The 19,420-nt window shown below is 37.2% G+C and overlaps 1 protein-coding gene across 2 annotated transcripts in view; it reads left to right on the forward strand.

Annotated features, from left to right (window-relative positions):
* The first annotated feature begins 12,819 nt into the window (after positions 1-12,819).
* LOC131772188 (A disintegrin and metalloproteinase with thrombospondin motifs 9) overlaps positions 12,820-19,420 on the forward strand; it is a 47,312-nt gene continuing 40,711 nt past the window's right edge. Inside the window, exons 1-4 of one of the 2 annotated variants that reach the window (XM_059088086.2) lie at positions 12,820-12,959; positions 16,963-17,208; positions 17,310-17,671; positions 18,548-18,707. In XM_059088086.2, coding sequence (XP_058944069.2) covers positions 17,127-17,208; positions 17,310-17,671; positions 18,548-18,707 — 604 coding nt within the window. In that variant the 5' untranslated portion in view covers positions 12,820-12,959; positions 16,963-17,126. Of the gene's footprint in view, positions 12,960-13,840; positions 13,938-16,962; positions 17,209-17,309; positions 17,672-18,547; positions 18,708-19,420 lie in introns of those variants that run through there. The other variant, XM_059088092.2, reaches the window with a different exon arrangement.

Genomic DNA, 19,420 nt, shown 5'->3' on the forward strand with positions numbered 1-19,420 from the left:
ATGATCTTGTCAAAAGAACTAAATAGCCACCTTTGACAGAAGGGATTATAGGAACACACGTATTTAATGAAGCACACTACACGGATTTCTAAGTAAACCTCTCTTTGTTTCAAATCTCTTTGTGACGAATCATTCTGAATTTTCAAAGTGATTCTGCTATACCAAAAGATAGACTTGCAGCATCTCTTTCTACTCTTCTTTGTGATGAAGGTTTTTCGTCGTTTACAACCTTAAATATCAGAATCTTACCTTGTTTGTTTTTTTTTCTTACAGTATCATTTCAAACATACCAGAAAGTAATTATTGTATATATTTAGCATGTTATGAATTACTGGGATTAGATAATGGTATTGAATCCTTAGAAAAGAACTCAGCCATGTTTTGAAAACGTCTAAAACCAGTCTATCATAACAGACCATGTTCTATCAGAATTTTTTTGTGTATTCTTTAATCCAAAAAGTTTGCGAGACTTCAGGGTGACTTATCTGCGGAAATATTGGTAAAGATCACGAAAACGCTATCTATCTGCATAAAAATCTGTTAAACTATAGAGAGATTATCCAAATGCGTTCCCAGCTGTCTCGAACACAAGGGCAATTTTTGACGTCAATCTCTCGCAAGCACGAAACCTCCCGTACATTGCGTGTCAAAGGCTTCGAGCTAGGCCATGTGCAAGAGGCTTTGGGCAAAAGCGGTCGCGCTGAACAGATGTTACCCCCAAGACGTCTGTCGTAGTTAGGCGAACCACGTATCTTTGGACGAAATCAAGGTTAGCATAATTATTTCAGTTTTAATGTATTCGGCTGGTAAATCATTTAGCTGTGCTTTCCCATTGTTCTACCTGAGCGTTCGATTTTAACCTTTAAGTTACTGTCAAACAAATTGCTTTCAAGCTTGAGAAATTTGAGAAAGAAGTTTGTTTTCAATTAATCGAGATTCTTAATTCGTCTTTAATATCTGTCCCATTCAATATCTTTCTGAAATTGTCTTTTTAAAGCGGATTTTTAAAGGATCGGTAACTTTTCTCTGTATGATTTACTGTTAATGGCATTATGCAAAATCGATTTGAAGTAAGAAGCTTTTTTTTTATCTTATTCTTCTAAAGAATGCCTCTAATTGAAATAGAGAAGAGTCTTGCTTTCCTGCAAGGACGCGCGCCTAACGAAACGCATTTTCATGTACAAATCATACTTACTTTAGCGAAAAACCTCTGTTGTAGTAGCGATGAGAAAATAAATTCTGTCTAGTCTATGAATTTCCACCTCAGTAACTCTCGCATAACAAAGTGAAATCTACAACACAGTTGCTAGGCAACTTGGTTTAGTGGTCCCAAACTTTTGCAGCGATGGAATGCAACCTTACCATTAATGAATACATGAAGATTGTAAATCAGATATACACTAATTATAATAACAGGAAAGACCATCGTGCAATATAATGATGTCTAAGCGGTTTTTCCCCTCCCATGTACTACAAAACAACTCTGAGTCGCAATTAGACTTTGTTCAACTCTCAATATCGCACTTAGACATCTGCAAATATCTGGCGTAAAGCTTTAAAACTTCTTCAAAGCGCTTACACTATAATTTAACATTTCCACCATGTTATAGGGTAGGGTATAATGTTTGTAGTTCGATGTTGTCTCACCTAGGCGGAAATCAATGTTTGTTGGTGGTGAAAAAGGTTCTTTTACTTTACGTCGTCAAACACGAAACAGCAGAAGTAAATCAGAACATTTTTTAATTCCTTCGGAATTTTACCGAAAGGTTTTTCCATCTATTCTGGGAAGCTTAAAACTTTAAGGTAAGCACGCTCATGGTTTTGGGTAGAGATTTTTCAAACGGACAATTGGTCTTAATGGTAGTAGGGGTGGAGAAACAGAATGTCATTATCAGAAAATCTTTGTTCAAACAGATCGAATGAATTAAGGGAGATATGTTTAACTTGATATCTCTAGAGGAGATGGCACATATGACGTTTATTTCATAGCAGATTCTTTGACATCCTTAAGCACGAATCGTGTTTTGAACTGCATATGATTAAAAGAGACGATGAAATGATCTTCTGAGGTGAACTGCAACCATAGGAACTCCACAAAACGTTTTTTTGCACAAATTATGGCCTCGAAAGGATACGAGTGTGAGTGTTTCTACCAACTAAACTACAGAGCCTTGTGTATGTTGATAGCGAAGTTTCTTTATCTGCTGCTAAGTTACTTCCACAAATTTCACGTTCCAATTGACAGATGCTTTCAGTTTTGTATTGACCAACGTTATAAATCATCTGAAGATTTTTGCTGTCAAGTTAAGGACTTCAAAACGTTTTACTCTCAAAATGCACTTTGCGTCAAATTCCTTGCACAAAAATGCTTCCTGTAGCTGTTGACTGTAGGAATACCCTTGTAAAAATATCTGATCAAACAGGAAGGTGATCAACTATATTGGCCGAAAGCCTCAGACCTGAAAACTCTTGAATCTTACTTCTTGCGTATAGCAGAATCGAAACCACAAGATGGAAATAGATATAGAGTGATTCTAAATAGATCTATGATACAAAGCCGCCGCTGTACCATGAAAACTTTCTTTATCACTAAATGTGCGTGTATGTAATACACCTAATGATGTGTTGACTGTTTAACCGTATCTTGGAGGTCACAAGAGATCTTTATCTCTTTCTTAAAAATAGCGCCAATGAATGAGAAGTTGAAAAGTTCATAGTGCCCCCTTCAACAAGTTCAGTAACCTTTCTGCTAATTCTCAAGAGTTCTCGATAGCCAAACTCGAGTATATTTTACTGTTATTCACTGTTATTTACTGTCAGCCACGATATTCCATGCTTTCTATTTTTAACTGCCTCTGTCTGAACACGAAATTACATTCGTTATGCACATGCGCATTGCAATGAAAGTTAAATGGAAGCGAGTGCACGGATTGGAAATTCCATAGAGCGAACTATGGGAACAGTTTTTAAAAACACTTTCAGTTGAAACAATTTGTGAATACGAAATAACAGTCACCAAGCAGATTAAATTGAGCACGATTGACTACACTGTTCTCGACTAAAACTGTTCTCGACTAAAACTGTTCTCGACTAAAACTGAAACCCCCCCAGAGCTGGCAGTAACAAATGTTCGTATAAAAGAGCTATTCAATGTATTTTCAGTCAGCCACGGGAATGTTCTCCAACCAACTTTAGCAAGAAGGACATACGCATAGAGTTGTTCTTAAGGGAGAGCTGACTAGATTTTCTTCATTGTTCGTTGTTTAATCCTCTGCACTCTAACATCAGTGTGCATACTCTCCGTACTGTTCTCTATAAATTTGCTAAGGTGCTGACAGGGAGAGTTTGTTGAACAATCAAGAGCATTTGGAGTTGGCGATCATTTCTCTTATTCTCGTGACCTTAATGCTTGATTCAGGGGTGATATTGTTAGGAGAAATTAGATGTCAGTCACTCTTAGCGGTTAAAGAGTTAAGAGACGTTCAGACTTAAGTAATGTTCATGTTTGACTGTGGTAGTGACACGTGACAGTGAATTTAAATGTAATACTATGTAGCAAAGGAATATAACACGTTGACTGGCTTCATCTCATCCCCTGTTTATCCTTGTGGAGATCTTGAAGATGTTAGCATAAATTTAATCAACGTTTTAAAATGTCGTTATGTATCTCCTTTGAATACAAGATGTAAAGCTATTTCGTGATTGCAAAAGAATGAGGCACGTTTTAAGAACTTGTTTTTGCTACCAAGACTACTCTCACAAAACCACTTAGGATAAGACCTACAGCTGTCACGAATTTCCCGCCTAGATGACGCAGGTTTGTGCGCTCACATCACGTGTTACTATTGGACCATCGACTTGAGCATTCTGTAGTCTCGCATCTTTACTGAGTCTAATCTGCAGCCCGTGATTCGCCCGCGTTGTGGGCGATGGTCTAAATGAAGAGAAATTGGTTTGCGAACAAGATATAGGAAGCCCAAATGTTTATTATCATGCTGGCGAGTTAAGAGATATCCTGTTGGAGATATTTTGTTGGAATTTGGCTTGAGTGTATCCTACTTAATAACATCTAATGCAACTTGCATGATTTTAAGGGTTTAGCCAGTGTCTACCAAAAGGATCACCGAAAATTTTAAAGTTTAGATTCAGTAGGCAAGGCTTCACATTTATCAAATGAAAAAATATATAATTTCTTGGTTTTCACCATGAAAAAATCTATTCATTGCCATTTCTTATATTATTTATTAATATGTTCATCACAAATTTAAGATATTTATCTGCCTTTTCGAAGACGTCTTCGGCCGCCATTTTGAATGTCACCCAAAGGAAACGTGGCGTCACAGTTTTAGAGAGGATTACACCGATAATCACCTTGGATACATCCTTCCCTACCACCTCCTGCTATCATTTTAATTTTTTTTAATACGGTACGAAAGTGGAACAGTTACGATGAAAAAATTAAAAAAAAATTGTAACCATCAATTAAAGGTAGTAAAGCTCCCGGTAATAATATTAACCCTTTTGTTTTCAGTTAATTGATAAAATGAAAGAGGATAGTTTTAATCCAATTGAAAATTCAGTGAACAAAGCCGAAATGATACTTTTGATAATTTTCTGGTTTGAAAGGTCAGAGGTCATATTCCATTCCTATGACGTTGGATGTAAAATTCATCAAATTTTTTCGCTGCAAAATTGAAAAGAGCTTCGTACCTGCGAGAGAGATCCGTCAGGAAAAGTTGCATTTAGAGAAGTCCGCCGACTTCTTCCATTCAACGTGTGTGACTTCTTTGAGAACCTTCCCAAATACTAAAATGTTTACATCAGCTGTATCTGTGGAAAAGCTATAAAGGCAAAAACAACTGTTTTCTTTCCAATTATCTTGCAGCGTTTCATCAAAATCGATTTTCCTTTGTGATTTGAAAATTAACTTTAGCTTTTTTTTCTTTATATTTTGCTCATTACTAGAATTATGTTCCCAATTACGAAAAGATTACGAACTGTTGCTTTTTAACTATTACATCCAGGGAATAGAAAATCGAGCTTGACCCTTTAAACCTGAAGAGTGATCAGCATTTAATTTCTCCAGGCAGTAATTTTGCTGAATCATTCATTACCGTCGTGAGAATAAAGGAAATGATCGCAAACTAAGAAGCTTTAATTATTACACAAATTCTCCAGTCAGTTCCGAAGGAAATGTACAGAGAACAGTATGGAGAATATGAATTCTGATGTTAGGGTGTAAAGGGTCAAACTGAGAATATTTCGATTTTGTACATGTACGAACTTGCCAAGAATCCCCAGCAGTCAGTTTTAGAAACAACAATCACGTGATGTCAAGCATGGCGGCCAAAATGAAGTTAACAATTTCCCTTACAGTTAGCGTCCTATTGTTCTCAGCGTTGACATCAATATCACTGCGGAATTCCTGTTCATTGATTGTTTATAGATCGCGTATGTATTTCTTCTGTCATTACCAGATGTAAAATTTCTTATTTCGATTACTGGTTAATACTTTCAGAAATGATGCCCTTAATTACTTTTGATGATATGAATGTTGCGGACTTCTTGAGAATATCCAGTCATTTTTTCTCGCTCACTTTGCAATTCCTTAATACAAAGATTTGCTGCTTTGAGTAAGGAAGCTTGGAAGAGCGAAGGTCATAAGTGGTGGAGGAAAACCCTTGCTTTTGATGACTCTTCTATATGGTATTATATGGTAAAATAGGACATAGAATTTTCGTGAAGAAATGCCAATTCGATGCTGGTGAAAAAAAAAGAGTCGCATTACAGTAACTTGAGGACATTTCGGCAGAACATCGTATCTTAGATTCCATTCAAGTTTTGCAGCATTTATCTCACAAATAATGATTTAGCTTACAATCCGCTTACGGTGTTTACATAAGTTGAATTGGACTGCATTTAGAAGTTTAAGCACATTAGGTTTCATCGATAACAACAGACTCATCGACGCTGTACTCAACTTCTTACGGAAATGTCAAGTATGAAGGTTTGACCACAGAAAATTGGAACTCCCTGAGTAATAGCATAATATCCAATCAAATTAGGGCGCTCTGTTTTGAGGAGAGAAAGAGGGTAATTTTGGAGGCAACATGCCAGAAATTCCCCACAATGAAATCATCCAACATAAACAGTCTTCAAAAAGAAGCTGGGCGCCTTTGCTTTTCATTAACGAGGAATGTAAAGCTGTTTTTTTTTACTATTTGTATAAGCTCGTGGACTACTTAATGGCAATTATTCTCTCTTTCCACCACAGCAATTTTAAAGTGCTCATGACCCATCAATTAAGAAACAAAACACGCTCGGGAAGTTAACAAAGGTTACCCCAACAAGCAACAGCTCCAGGTTTCCTGATAAAACAAACAATGATATTTATCAATTTGCAGCAATTGATAGCCAAATGAACCTAAACAATATACATTTTTGACAGTCTAGGATTTTCATGACATAAAGAAAGGATTTTGTTTTTCTTCGGTCATTTTCGAGACGAAAAAAAAAAATTGAAAGAAACATTTTGCAGTCTGTCCATCCCAAGTAAGCAGCGACTCTGCATCAGCTGATATCTGCGCCGTTTTGTGTAAGTTTTGCTTTTCTATCTAGCCTTTGTGGGAACGATGTAAGCAAAAATGGTTGGTTGCTTTTCATATATTGGGTTTATATTTTACAAAAGTTGGTATTTGGTAAAGGAGAGTGTTATCTCGCCTATTAAAGACCTATTTGTTGTGCTGGTTGCCTTCAACCCTGTTGACCTTAAAATGAAAGATAAGTATTCTAGAGATCGGTAAGAATTGATTTTACTTTTTTTTTCAATATTTGGGTGAAACCTTGCACTTTCATTTGCCAGTTGCTAATGAGCAAATTCTAGTGCTAACGTTTGTTAATTACACAAACGTTAGACAATTCAGTTATCTCAAAGCTTGGATCGCAATTTTAGATTCTTGTTGCGTAATTTTCACCTGATTTTTGAAACGATTGCACATGTCAAGAAAATATCGATGAGGAACTCGGTACGAGTGATAACGACGCTGAACAAGACAGATATGTTATCTAATGTTATTGTCTGAATTGTGAAGTAGGGAATTTTGTGGGCATTAAACCACACTGGTGATGCGACCATCACTGAGTTAATCATGAGCTCGATTTAGTGGTGCTAACAATTGCAAGTAATGCAGTTTATAAAGTTATGCCAGCCTTTTAACTCTTGAGATGAAAAGTGTTGTACAATAAAGTAAAGGAATTCGAAGGTTCCGGTGTTTACGACTGAATGAAACCCGATCTTAGGAAAAAAACTTCGGTGAACGCTGCTAAGCAGAATACTGTACGAATTTCTTTCTTGCTTTCCATGCCCAACATTTTTTTTAATTTCCTGAGTCAATTAAAAGGCTATTCAATTTAGGCTCATGGGTAACACATCCGTCTCACACTGTTTTATCCTTTGAACAAGTTGATTTCAACTTTTCGGCTATTGTTTTCAACTTTCAGGGGGTTTATCAATGAGTCTAATTGTACTGAGCAGCTCTTCCATGTGGTACTACATATTACCTTTTAAAGGTGGTTTAACTTCTGTGAATGAAAGCCTTATGAGTGACTATTCGATTGAAAGCGACAGAGCAGTACTTTCATGTAGTACTTTCATAAAGGTTGTTCTAACTTTTAGGTCTGTCGATGAAACCCCAATGTGAAGCCACACAAATTAAAACTTTTGAGCTGCGTGTTCGAGTCGTAATCTAAATGTGAACTATGTTGTAGGAGTAGTTTCTAGCCCTAAAAGTTTATAAATGAGACCTTGGTGCTTTTACCACACACAGGAATGTTTCTAAGTGAGACACTGGTGCTTTTACCACACACAGGAATGTTTCCTTGTGATTATTCGAGATATGCGCAAATTTTTGCGGTTCTCTTCTTTAAACTGTGGATGTAAATACGTGAGAAACTTCTGTCCCGTTCTGTACCACCAAGATTGTTTAAATAGTTAGTTAAACCAGAACTAATGTATTTTATTTCTTATTTTTTGGATTAATAGAAACCTCGTGAAAGGCTTTTCCTTCCTTCCTCCCGTGTTTTTTCTTTATCTCGTCGACTAATCCTTTGTAAGACTTTGCTCGACTCGTGAGCCTTTCTTCAACAAGTTTTCCATCAGATTTTTAATTAATAGTAAGACGTGTTCCAGATATTTTTGGAAATTGATTCCAAAACATACTTGAAAACCCATTTCCGAAGGCAGTAGTTAGTCAAAGACTTGGTCATTTTAATGCACTGCGGTTAACAAAATCTTAAGGGGAAACGAGAACCTGTTAGGCTTCCGCTAATTCATTCATCAAGTAACGATCATTGTATAAAAGAGGAAATTGGAACATATGGTCAGTATTTTCACACGTGGGAAATATTTTTTGTAGCCAACATATTTCGAGGAATTAGGTGCCTGGGTAAATACGAAAGACAGCAAGCTGGTAAGTAAGTAAGTAAGTAAGTAAGTAGTTAAGTAAGTTAGTTTAGTAAGTTAGTTAGAAGGTAAATAAGTAAGGATGTTGGTAAGCAGGTAACTAAGTAATTTAGTAGGTAAATAACTAAGGATGTTAGAAACAGTGGTTTGAGTAACTTTTTCCATAACCGGCTGCCGATGGTCCAGAAGGTGGTTGTGCTCTTAAAGAAGCCGTAAGATAAACCCCAGACGCGAGAAGCTGCTCGCAGGCTAAACAGACGGGGGTAAGTGTTTTCACAGGCAGCGGTAGACCGCCAGTAGCCAGCGTTTGTTGAATGCTCTGTAGTAAGTAAGGAGATAAGTAAGCAAGAAACTTAACTCAAGTGTAAATACGGATAAAGAGACGGCACTGAGTTAATTGTTGATGTACAGAAGTTGGATAGTTTAAGCTACATATAATAACCAATATAACATAAGGTCTATCAATGTTTACTAAATTAAATTCTTAAATTGAAAGATAATTGCTTAATTTAAATTTTACTAACTGCAAAGCTTTTTAGGCGATAAGAAACAATATCTAAATTATATTATATTAAAAGGAAGAGATTATTTGTAAATGGAGATAGCTGACTATATCATTCTCAATTTCGTAAAAGTTGATTTTCGACCTGACTGTTGACCAAAACACAGGAGTGGAAACCGCTCTCTGTGGGAGGGTAAAATCAATCTTTTAAATGTTTCCGAATAATCCTGAACCCCTGAGAGTGACTAGCATCTAATTTTTCGTCACAATATAACCCCTGAATCACACATACAGGTCATTAGAATAGAGGAAATGATCACCAACTAAAGATGCTCTTGATGTAAATACTGATGTTAGGGTGCAAAGTGTCAAAGCTTGAGATAATGATTTTGTGACTTCTTTGGAAGTTCTACCCACATATTTTCACTCATATTTGACTTTGATGATTCGCCTCTGACATAAAAGTTAATTTTGACGGGAAATATTTATAACTGTCAAATTTTTCTGTCGTATTGTCGCTAACTTGAAATAAGAACTTCGACTTTTCCAGTTATAGAATGTAAAGCGACCACTTTAACTGCCGTCGTTCACTCGTAATCTCCGGAGAAAGTGGGCATCAGCAACAAAAGCTCTACTTTACTGGGATATAAACAGTAGGACATGACAGTTTGACTTAGTAATAAATAGAGGCTCTTTGTAACGGCAAAGACGACCAAATTCTTGTGGTTACCCTAACAAAACCGCCACTTTTATCCCAGACGCATCCAACCGGGAAAAGCGGCGATCTGAAAAGTCAGACTTATTAATTTGTCTAACTAAACACTGGGACAGATATTTCCGAAACAGTTGATTTTTTTATTGTACCTTGAGTCCGTTTCGGTTAAAAAATTAATCAGTTTTAGTTGTTCCACTTGTCAGAACATGTAAGCCAGTGGTGTGTTGGATAATGAGACACTGAACGAAAGTCGAGAGATTAAAATTTGTAATTCCATGTTTCATTAGGTAAAGTTGAAGGAAGGTTGTTTGCGGTTGATTTTGCCCGCCAGACATGGCGTGAATATTGCAGCATAGAAGTAGAATGATGTGTCCGACAATCTTTGAAAAATTTGCATTCTTAAACGTACTCTAACATCTGTGGAGAGTATATGAGAAAAACGTCGTCTAGTTGTTTATTTAGCAGTTTGTTCATCGCTTGTTTAACTTAAAAACTGTGTAAAGAGAGACAACTTTTGACTACTATGCGTGGGCAGAAATCCTTTACCACTCAAAAATTACTTTGGCTAATTCGTGTACTTGTTCATAGGATATGGTTGTTTATGGAGGACTGAGAGCTTTGGGATACAGCTTTATTCTATTTCAAAGCTGATGTCAGAAAAATTGAGGGACCGAACGGGTGAAAGTTTTAGCCTTAATTCTAAGATACTTCGTTTGCAATCAATACCCGCACCGTTCTTTCAATTTGTCATTTCTCCATCTTACCAAGCTAAATGTTTTGTCGTTCCCTTTATATTGAAAGTAATTTGTACAACGCAGCAGGCGATCCAAGGTGTCGCGACATAACGTCTTTAAAACCCTATTTGTATCAACCACTGCAACCACATGAGTCTACACGTCGGGGAATTGAATGCTAATGGTTGATTGTAACATCGCTAGGATGCACCTCATGCACGCGGGTTGAAGAGCATTTAAATTACATTTTTTGTCTCGTATATCTAACATTTTGGTTTGAGCGTGAACGTGGAACTTAACAATCTCTAGTGCTAAAATGAAGTCACAAAACTACTACAATTTCTCCCAGCTCTCTTAGAATATTGGGAGATCTCCTTTGGGTGTTGCACAACTGAAATGTCAGAGGTTTTGACCCTCAGATGTTAGCAGATCATGAAATGATTTTGCGCAATTGGATTTAAAATACGAAGAATTCGGCGGAAATGTGTCTGCTAATCCTAGGCCACCCATGATTTTGACTGCACGCTATATTCAAAGGCGTTGCATGGAAGACAGACGATGGTTCGTGCAGAGGAAAGGGCGATAATCTGGAAGAGTGCTAAACAAACAAGCCTGTCCCCTACCGGTCTACAGATCTTCTTACCAGAACCTCCCTCAGTCCCTCCCCCTTTTTCTTGCTGAGAAACCACCCTAAGCTTTTGATAATACTGGCAATGTACACCAGAATCATATAATCTACAGATATAAATTTTAAAACCCAGAAGTACCAGTCGTATATTTATGATCACATTACACTTTTGTAATGCTTGAATTCTTGTGCACAGGAAATTAGATAGATGTGTGAGCTTTAAAATAGAACTCCAACGTGTGCAATGATTCATGATCATGTAAAACTTTTTCGTGTCTTTGGATAGGAAATGCAAAAATCAAAAACAAGATTTCGTGAAGGAGTTTTCGACCCGGAAGTATCAGGAGAAGATCCAATACCAGACGATTTGCACTTGTAATTAATTAACTATCACTTAAACGGCATCATTGTATTTCTTGTTACAGCAATGATTGAAAGCTTTCTGGATGACCCTAGCTTTTCAGGGAACAAACTGTAGGTACAAGTAATCAAACGTGCTCAGGACAAGAGCCTAAAACCACAAACAAACTTTTGGAGTGCATCGCAGCACGTTTCATCTTAAAATCTCAAACTTTTTGTTTGTTTGTTTTTTTTTTGTTTGATATTCGCATAGGTTACGTCGATCATTTCAAGTAACTTATAATTGATTCGACTTAGTGAAACAAACCCAATTTATCCTTCAAGAGAAAATTAATCATAACTATTGATTTCAATAAGAAATACCCCTTGGCTTACATTTAGCGTTGAACAATCGCCTTAATGTTCTTTTAAGTGTTTTTTTCATTAATCCTTTAGTGGATTGTTATAGTAAACTCCTCCTCGTTATCTTGTTTACGTTTTTTTCTGAATGCTTCGCGATTTTAAATGAAAAAAATACGGCTTGATATCACTTCACGTATATTGCAAGTTAAAAGATCACGCACATAGAGAGTCATTTAAGGATGAAACTTAGGAGTTGTTTTATACTACCAACACTATCTAGACGGTAGAAGTTATTTCCGGTCCACGTTCCAATATTTTTATAAAGAAAAATTTTTTGAACAGACAAAAAGATTTTGTTTTATCCTGAAACAAGCTGAGTTTTGTTGATCACCGTAGTTTGCCGTCTTTTGTTTGGTATCCCATGGCGGTTTTCATCTCGTTCTTTGTTATCCTGAACATCATACATGTAGTTAGAACTTTTACAATAACACTTTTTCTCGGAGATCAGAGCAGATTTGGATTGGAAATGACTTTGTGGTTTTGAAAGAAGCACATAGCCATGCAAAAACTAGAATATGTTGCACATTATAATCGAAGGTATGCTGAATTTTAGAGAATTATCTTGTCTTGAGTAGATTTTTCCAGGCAGATCTCAAACATCTAACGCACTTAATATGAAACAAATATAAAGGTATGGATCGTAAAATCCCAGGAGTTCAATAGGTTAAAAGTAATAATATATATATTATAAGAGGGTAGTAGACTTTGCGTGTATGTAGCCGTAGAATTTCGCCGCTCAAACACCATTTCGCCGGACGTGAAGCTTAACTCATCCGGTTCTTAAGCTCATTGATGCGATCGACTTTAGAGAAGCTCTAATGGACACCACCTTGCGAAAGTACTTCCCGCGAAATGTCCGCGCATGACGCATTTTGTCCGGCTGTTCTCTGCCGTGATTGGTTCGTTTTTTGAAGAGCTATTGACCGCTATGTACATCGTCGGGGCCGGAACAATAAAGTGGGAAGACAGACTGAGTCTTAGTTAGATTGTTGCGCTTTTAAAGACGGTGGAGTGTTTTTTATGAGGCTGGCGGTTTGTAATCTTTCTCCTTTATTCGCTTTTATTACTAAATTCCTACACTTAATGCCGCATCTAGTTTCCAATCAAGGCGCCTGGATGGTTCATTCTAAGTGGATTTCTGTTGTAAATTCCTAACGGTAGGTCTTGGCTTAAATTGTCAAAAAATGATTGTTTCTTTTGGTGTTGCCTATTGCGTGTCTTACTCGACGTTTATAATTGGGCTATATAATGTTATCCAACTATATCATTAATAGCCTTAGAATTCTCAGCTTATTAAGAAATCAGCTTACACAAAGAGCTTATGTACTCAATGATGAATGGTTGAGAAAATCTGGATATTGTAAATTAAGTGCTTGCATAGTCAGAAGTAAAACTGTTTTGAATCAAAGAAAAAGACCCTATCCGAAAAAACCGAAACCAGAGAGCGGATTAGAGTTACTTAATTACTCAAATACGGAAACCTCGCCGAGTGCATGACAAGGCTTTTTAACTATTTATGGCGATTTTAATGGTGGATTTTCCTTATCTAGCTTTATCAAGTAAGATTTACATTATGGTATAGATGTATATCGTAGATATACAATGTTGCAGGACTTAATTTAATCACATGCGTGGATGGGCATGGAAAGAAATCCAGAGTGCATCCTACGCAACGGGTTAAAGAAATCAGGTTATTACTTCCGACAGCAAGGGGTTAAAACCAAATAGATCTTTGTGTTGAAAGTACAAATGTCAAAACAGGAGAAATTTTTTTTTGTTGTTTATAATGTATCTGAGATTTGGCCGCAGGATTTGACCTCCAGACATGACTCATAGGACATTTATGGTAATAACCACCTTTAAAGGAGATTTATTTTCTTGTAAAACCATCTAAAAGGATCATCTCCTAAACCACAAAATAGTATTTCGTTCGTTTCCAAAATGGCATTTTAGAGGTTAGCGTCTTAGAAGAAAATTTTATCCGACAATGAGAAAAAGCGGATCAGTTTACTACCATCATGTTTGATTGCACTTGGGTGTTGGCGAGATTTGGCTGATCTCACCGAGCGAGTGGCTTTGAATCGACCGTCCAGAGCAGTTAGCTGATACTCACCGTCGTGAAGCCGCTATTTCAGGTCAGGATTGCATTCTTTTTCCTAAAGCTAGCTCGTATCAATCTAACCCAGAGCATTTGGACGAATTTCATTATTTTAACTGCAAGGCAGAGTTCGCTTAGTGTAAGAGGAGTAGATCCCGTACATTTGCTCTCGATCTCTGCGCGCATTGTAAGAAGCAACAACGAAGAATTTTTGATACGTGTACAGCAACGAACAATAACTTCCTCTGCGACCACGAAAGGCAACGCCTTGGGTAAGTTACGGATATCTGATCGTCTCTTTGGTGATGAGGTTCCTTGACATAAAAAAGACCGAGAAGTGAAAGATACTCCTGTTTTTAGGAGCGCCATTTTTGTCGGTTCTGTTGCAACACACGGATACATTTTCTTTGTCTGAATTAAAAATTGGGGTGTCGCTCAATACTTCTTTATGCAAGGGTAAAAAAATAACGTCACTCTTTGTCATAAAAAACCGGAAAAAAAGAGGCTAATAATATGGTAGGAAATAAAACAAACAAGACTGACTTTTTTCCTCGTGGTATTTAGCAGTATACCTAACTTTCGTTTATCAGATGATTTTTCGTCGTCTGAGTCTTAGTATCGTTATCACAGACATGCAAACACTATGAAGTCAACATCTTCTCCTTAACCCGTGACAAGAATCGAATTTCCTCCAAGTTATCAATATACTTTCAGGCATGCGCTTAATGCGATTACTGTTGAGGATCTACAGAGAGCATAAAAATTAAATTCTTCCAACTTGTTCTATGAGGAAGCACTTGATAAATGCTGAGAATTTGAATTTTGATATTTAAACTCTAAATGAATAACTGAGTAAGGTGGCAAATATAAATTGTTGCCCACTGATGTGAAGAAAGTACTAAATTTCTGGAGGAAGAGTAGAAAAAAACTTCAGATTAAACTTATTACCAGAGCAACCTTAGGATTTGAAAACACGCGAATTCGCCCGCATGAGGTACTTTGTTTAGAGAGTTTGAAATGTCGTCGTAGCCTATGAAACTACGACAATTTGCTTCAATTAAATCATCTTTCGGCCCCAAATCTTTATTTTGGAGTTACGCATCTTGAAAAACGCGATTTGTAAGGGTTTCTTAGAATTATGACCTTTGTCAAATCGGCTTTTTTGCTATTACGGAGTCGTAGAATCTGCGGTTGTTTTGCAAATAAATTTTCGGCGCTTTGCCGCGTTCAAGTAAACGCGAACCGCCTTAATCAATTTAAATTCTTGAAATGTTTCGTTTTGTTTAAATGAATCCGAAAATCGCCTTCACTGCGCATTAGTTGTCAAAACACGTGTTAAATTCAATGTTGGTTATAAAGACAGACAGGATTTTAAAGCGATGAGCTCCTATACATCTACAGACGCAATTGAGAGGTCTACGAACGCAAATCCGCTGACAGTTAGACCGCAAAGATCTTCGCATGTGGGACGAAGACATCTCAACTGGGCAATATCTGCACGAATGCACCATTTTTCTCCAAATTGACTGCGAAATTGTTTACTACACTTTCATGTAGAGTATGATGCGGCGGTGTATTTATGTATTGTCGTGATTTGAAAGAAATTGATACTGGAAAATGATTTCCGGTTTCGTTTGACGAAAGGAATGGTTTTGCGACAACTAAAGGATTAAATGCATTAGAAAACTGTCTACGATGTAAAATAATCGGGTCACATCGGAAACGACAAACGAGAAACATGTTGTATGAATTTATATCCACGTAAACGGTATTAACATCGCTCCACCAATTTTGCTCTAAGTTGAAAAAAAAAATCTGTTTAAATGCGCATTTCACTCATTGTAAATAAATTTTCAATCGATTTCAGCTGTAGCTAATTTGGAATTGAGATATTTCAAAACTTTTTATACGAGGGCTCAGTTCTCAGTGACCTTAGCAGTTTTCGCATTGCGGGTATGTATCGTTGATATAAATTTAGCAGCTTGTAGTTTAGAATTCATGGATTGCATTCATACGATATTTTAAGCGCTAGGAAAAACCCTGTGGAATGGTCATTTACAAACTATAAATAACATTTTTAAAACGCAAGGCAAGAACTAAAGAGATTTGAAAAAAATGGATAGTAAAGCTTGTTTTAAAAGCCGATTTTAGTGAGCCACGGTTTAATTTGAGAGAAGAAATTAACGGAACGCCATGATGCAAACACTGTAGGCGATTGTAGGAATACGAACTTGATGATGTTATTAGTAGATTCTCAAGTTGTTATCGATTCAGAATTTTGTAAGTGATGCCGAAGCTTTACGATGTGACCAGCACTGATATCTTTTTTAATCAGACTTGGGAGCTGATGTGACTTCTAGACCGTGCGATATTTGTCGTATCTTCGTAGAGCACCAGTTACTGGTGCTTATTGAGAAGTTTGATATAAATATTGAGTTTTGTTTGCGGTCAATAGCAAACGGAAGAGATAAAAAAGTTTCTGCTGCTTGCGCGACTGTTGTGATGATAACGGTGTTTTATATGGCATTTGTACTCTCAATTGCTTTGAATCCAAATTTTTTGACTCGTTTTGGTTGTTATTACGTTGCGAAGATTATTCAGTAGCAGCTATGACAATCTTTTCAGCGCTTTGTACGACATTGGGTCGCTCAAATCAGCTTCATTGTTATTACGAGTGTTGTGATCATCTCAAAACTACCTCGTACCCTAGACATTTTTAGGTAGCTCTGTGTATAAACAAAGCTACTGTACGCTTGTAATCATAACATAAAACTTTTTAAAATTTGTATCGAGTCCTTGGCTGTTTTCCTTTTATGAATTCATTCATTTGAGTTTTATAGGCCGCTACATACGGCTAAGCGCTAAATTGAAACGTGACAATTCGTAATGATTTCCGTGACATAAACGAGAATTCGCTTGTTGTAACTCAACCACAGTATTAACAAACAACCCACCTTGTAGTCAAAACGAAATCAATTTGCAGGCTGTTCCAAACACGCAAATTTTAAGTTTAAAATAATAAAATACAGATTTGTTATGAAGAACTTCTTCATTCTCACCAGGTGATTTGTGTCATCACACATAACGTCGCTATCGACGAGCTGGCTCGTAATTGGTCAATTCTCTTGTCACCGTGGGCGTTCCTTGAGGTCCTGTCTAACAAAACACTCCAGTGAAAGGCCCCGCAAACCGAGGGCACAACTTCAAATCTCCGAAATCTTGAACCATGAAGAGGATATCTTGCAGTGTATTAATAATTCTTCTAATTCAGCAAATTTGTGCAACGACACACAAGAAATATGCAAAAGGTGAGTGGAAATTGTTGCGTTTTAACGCTGCTAAGCGTGAGTCGAAACTCTTAGTTCTTAGTGTGTTTATAATAATTACCCTGGGTTTTTCTCCGATACAGGTCGCACGCTGTTACCTAGAGGTATCTCCAGCAACAATGGTCGCATTGAGTTTGAGATGACAATCGTAGAGCGAGTGAATCGCCTCGGAAAACGCCATTCGCCTCACAAACATTTTGTAAAATACGAATACAACGGATGGGGGATGGCCACAGTTTATTACAGACTTGCCGCGTTTGGTCAAATTTTTCGATTCCGATTGGAGCGCGACGCGAGCTTTTTATCGCCTGCACTTAATGTAGAGCATATTTACGGAGATTTTAGGAGACTTCCATTCTCTGGGAATTTGCAGCACTGTTTTTATCGTGGGGAAATTCAGGGAGAGCCAAATTCTACTGCCGTGTTTAATTTGTGCAACGGACTTGTAAGTACCCTTGTCCTGTTTACATATGTTGTTATAATTGATGTTTTAATTCGCGCTTTGATTTCCAAAGATTTGTTTTATACAACCGTGCAGCGCTGTGAATGTACTGTAACACTCAGGCGGTGTTCCTGTTCCTTACCGCTCGCCGCTCCGTAATTTTAATTCGATTTAGAACAATTCCATGTGATTCTCATTCATGTGATGAAAACATTTGGAAAAATTATCATTTTGTGACCGATGGCGGTATACTCTTTTATTTATGTACTCAATTAACGAGGCCTGTCCGACCGACTTTCAGCCAGGGACATGTAAATTGACAAGTTTACACTCTGAGTTGAAAACTCTTTAAACTGGTTAGTCCTGTGAAGAGGGTTTTTTTGTTTAATGAACGGAATCTAATCCAGAGTTTATTTCACACGGGATAATTTTGAAAAACATTTTTTTCAAGGGCTCGGGTTAGTTGTGGTTGCCATTTCAGATTTTTGGGTTTACAGTTCTACCGGAAGTGGTTTCATGCGGTAATGACCCCCTGGAAATCAATACTAACAATTTTTCGCAACTCGCGCGTTCCCGTCTTGGTGGCGACACCTTCTGCAACTTCAAATATACATATGAAAAAAAAAATTACATTGTTCTTATTATACTAAAACCGCTGGTACATGGGTATTTAATTAGCCAAAAGAATGTCGAGTAACCACTTCCTCCGTTAAGCATATTAATCATGAAAAACAAACAACTTTGGCTTCATGAGAATTGCATATGTAAAATCCCCCTGAAACGCGCGTAGATTTTATTTCCTTTTGATTTTTGTTTAGGAGAGTGATAGTTTTAATTTAAAATCTGATCATAAGGTGTCCAGTTTCTCTCCTTCTACAGCATGGTTCGTTCGTCTCAAGTGGCCAACGCTATTTAATCGAACCTGCTGAAGAACGGAACACAAAGATACACGCGCATCTCAGGAAATTCCATATCGTATTTCGTCATTCTGCTCTTGAAGACGATGTTAGCAATGCTCCGTCGACATGTGGACTTGTGGGTAAGTTTCATTTACATTACACACGGTCCGTCTGTGCGTACAATACGGTTAAAAAGAAGTCAACTCAACCCACAATTATGCACGTTTTCCGCAATACAGGAAATTTATCTTGCTTCAAAGTACCACTATTCTATATCTACCTTGACATGAGTTATGACAAAAAGTGCATTTTACGTCACATCATGTCGTGTGCCAAATCAGATAGGACACTGTGAGATCGACTTCAGTTAATACAAATAAATACGCCTTTCAACCTTGCTGGATTGCTAGCGAATCAGACGTTTCCGATTTGTTTTTTTTGCGCCTGAAGAGTGTGTTCTGCAACTCTTGGCTTGTATCTGTTTTACTGTAAGTGCGCAAATCTGCAAAAGAGGAAAATTTAGCTCTAATTTTTAGGGAGTTTCTTTGCACAACTAACTGTAGCTTAATACGAGTCGACTTAATGTCTCTTTCTGCCGTGTGCGTGATAGCGCGGGAACGCTGCAGAGTTTGAGGTACACTTGACATGGATAGGTTGTCGTGGTCGACACTGAAACAAGGTTGTCTTAGAAATCTCTGACGTAAAACTTGACAGTTTACCCGTGAATCAACCGACAACGACACGATACGATCAACAAACTAACATATTAAAGTTTACTTTTCGTTTTGGCTGTCTGGAAACCATATCTTTTGGATTTCATCTGTCAGTGCCTTTTCTTTCTTAAAGAGGGCGT

This window comes from Pocillopora verrucosa, chromosome 11, assembly GCF_036669915.1.
Source record: "Pocillopora verrucosa isolate sample1 chromosome 11, ASM3666991v2, whole genome shotgun sequence".
Lineage (NCBI taxonomy): Eukaryota > Metazoa > Cnidaria > Anthozoa > Scleractinia > Pocilloporidae > Pocillopora > Pocillopora verrucosa.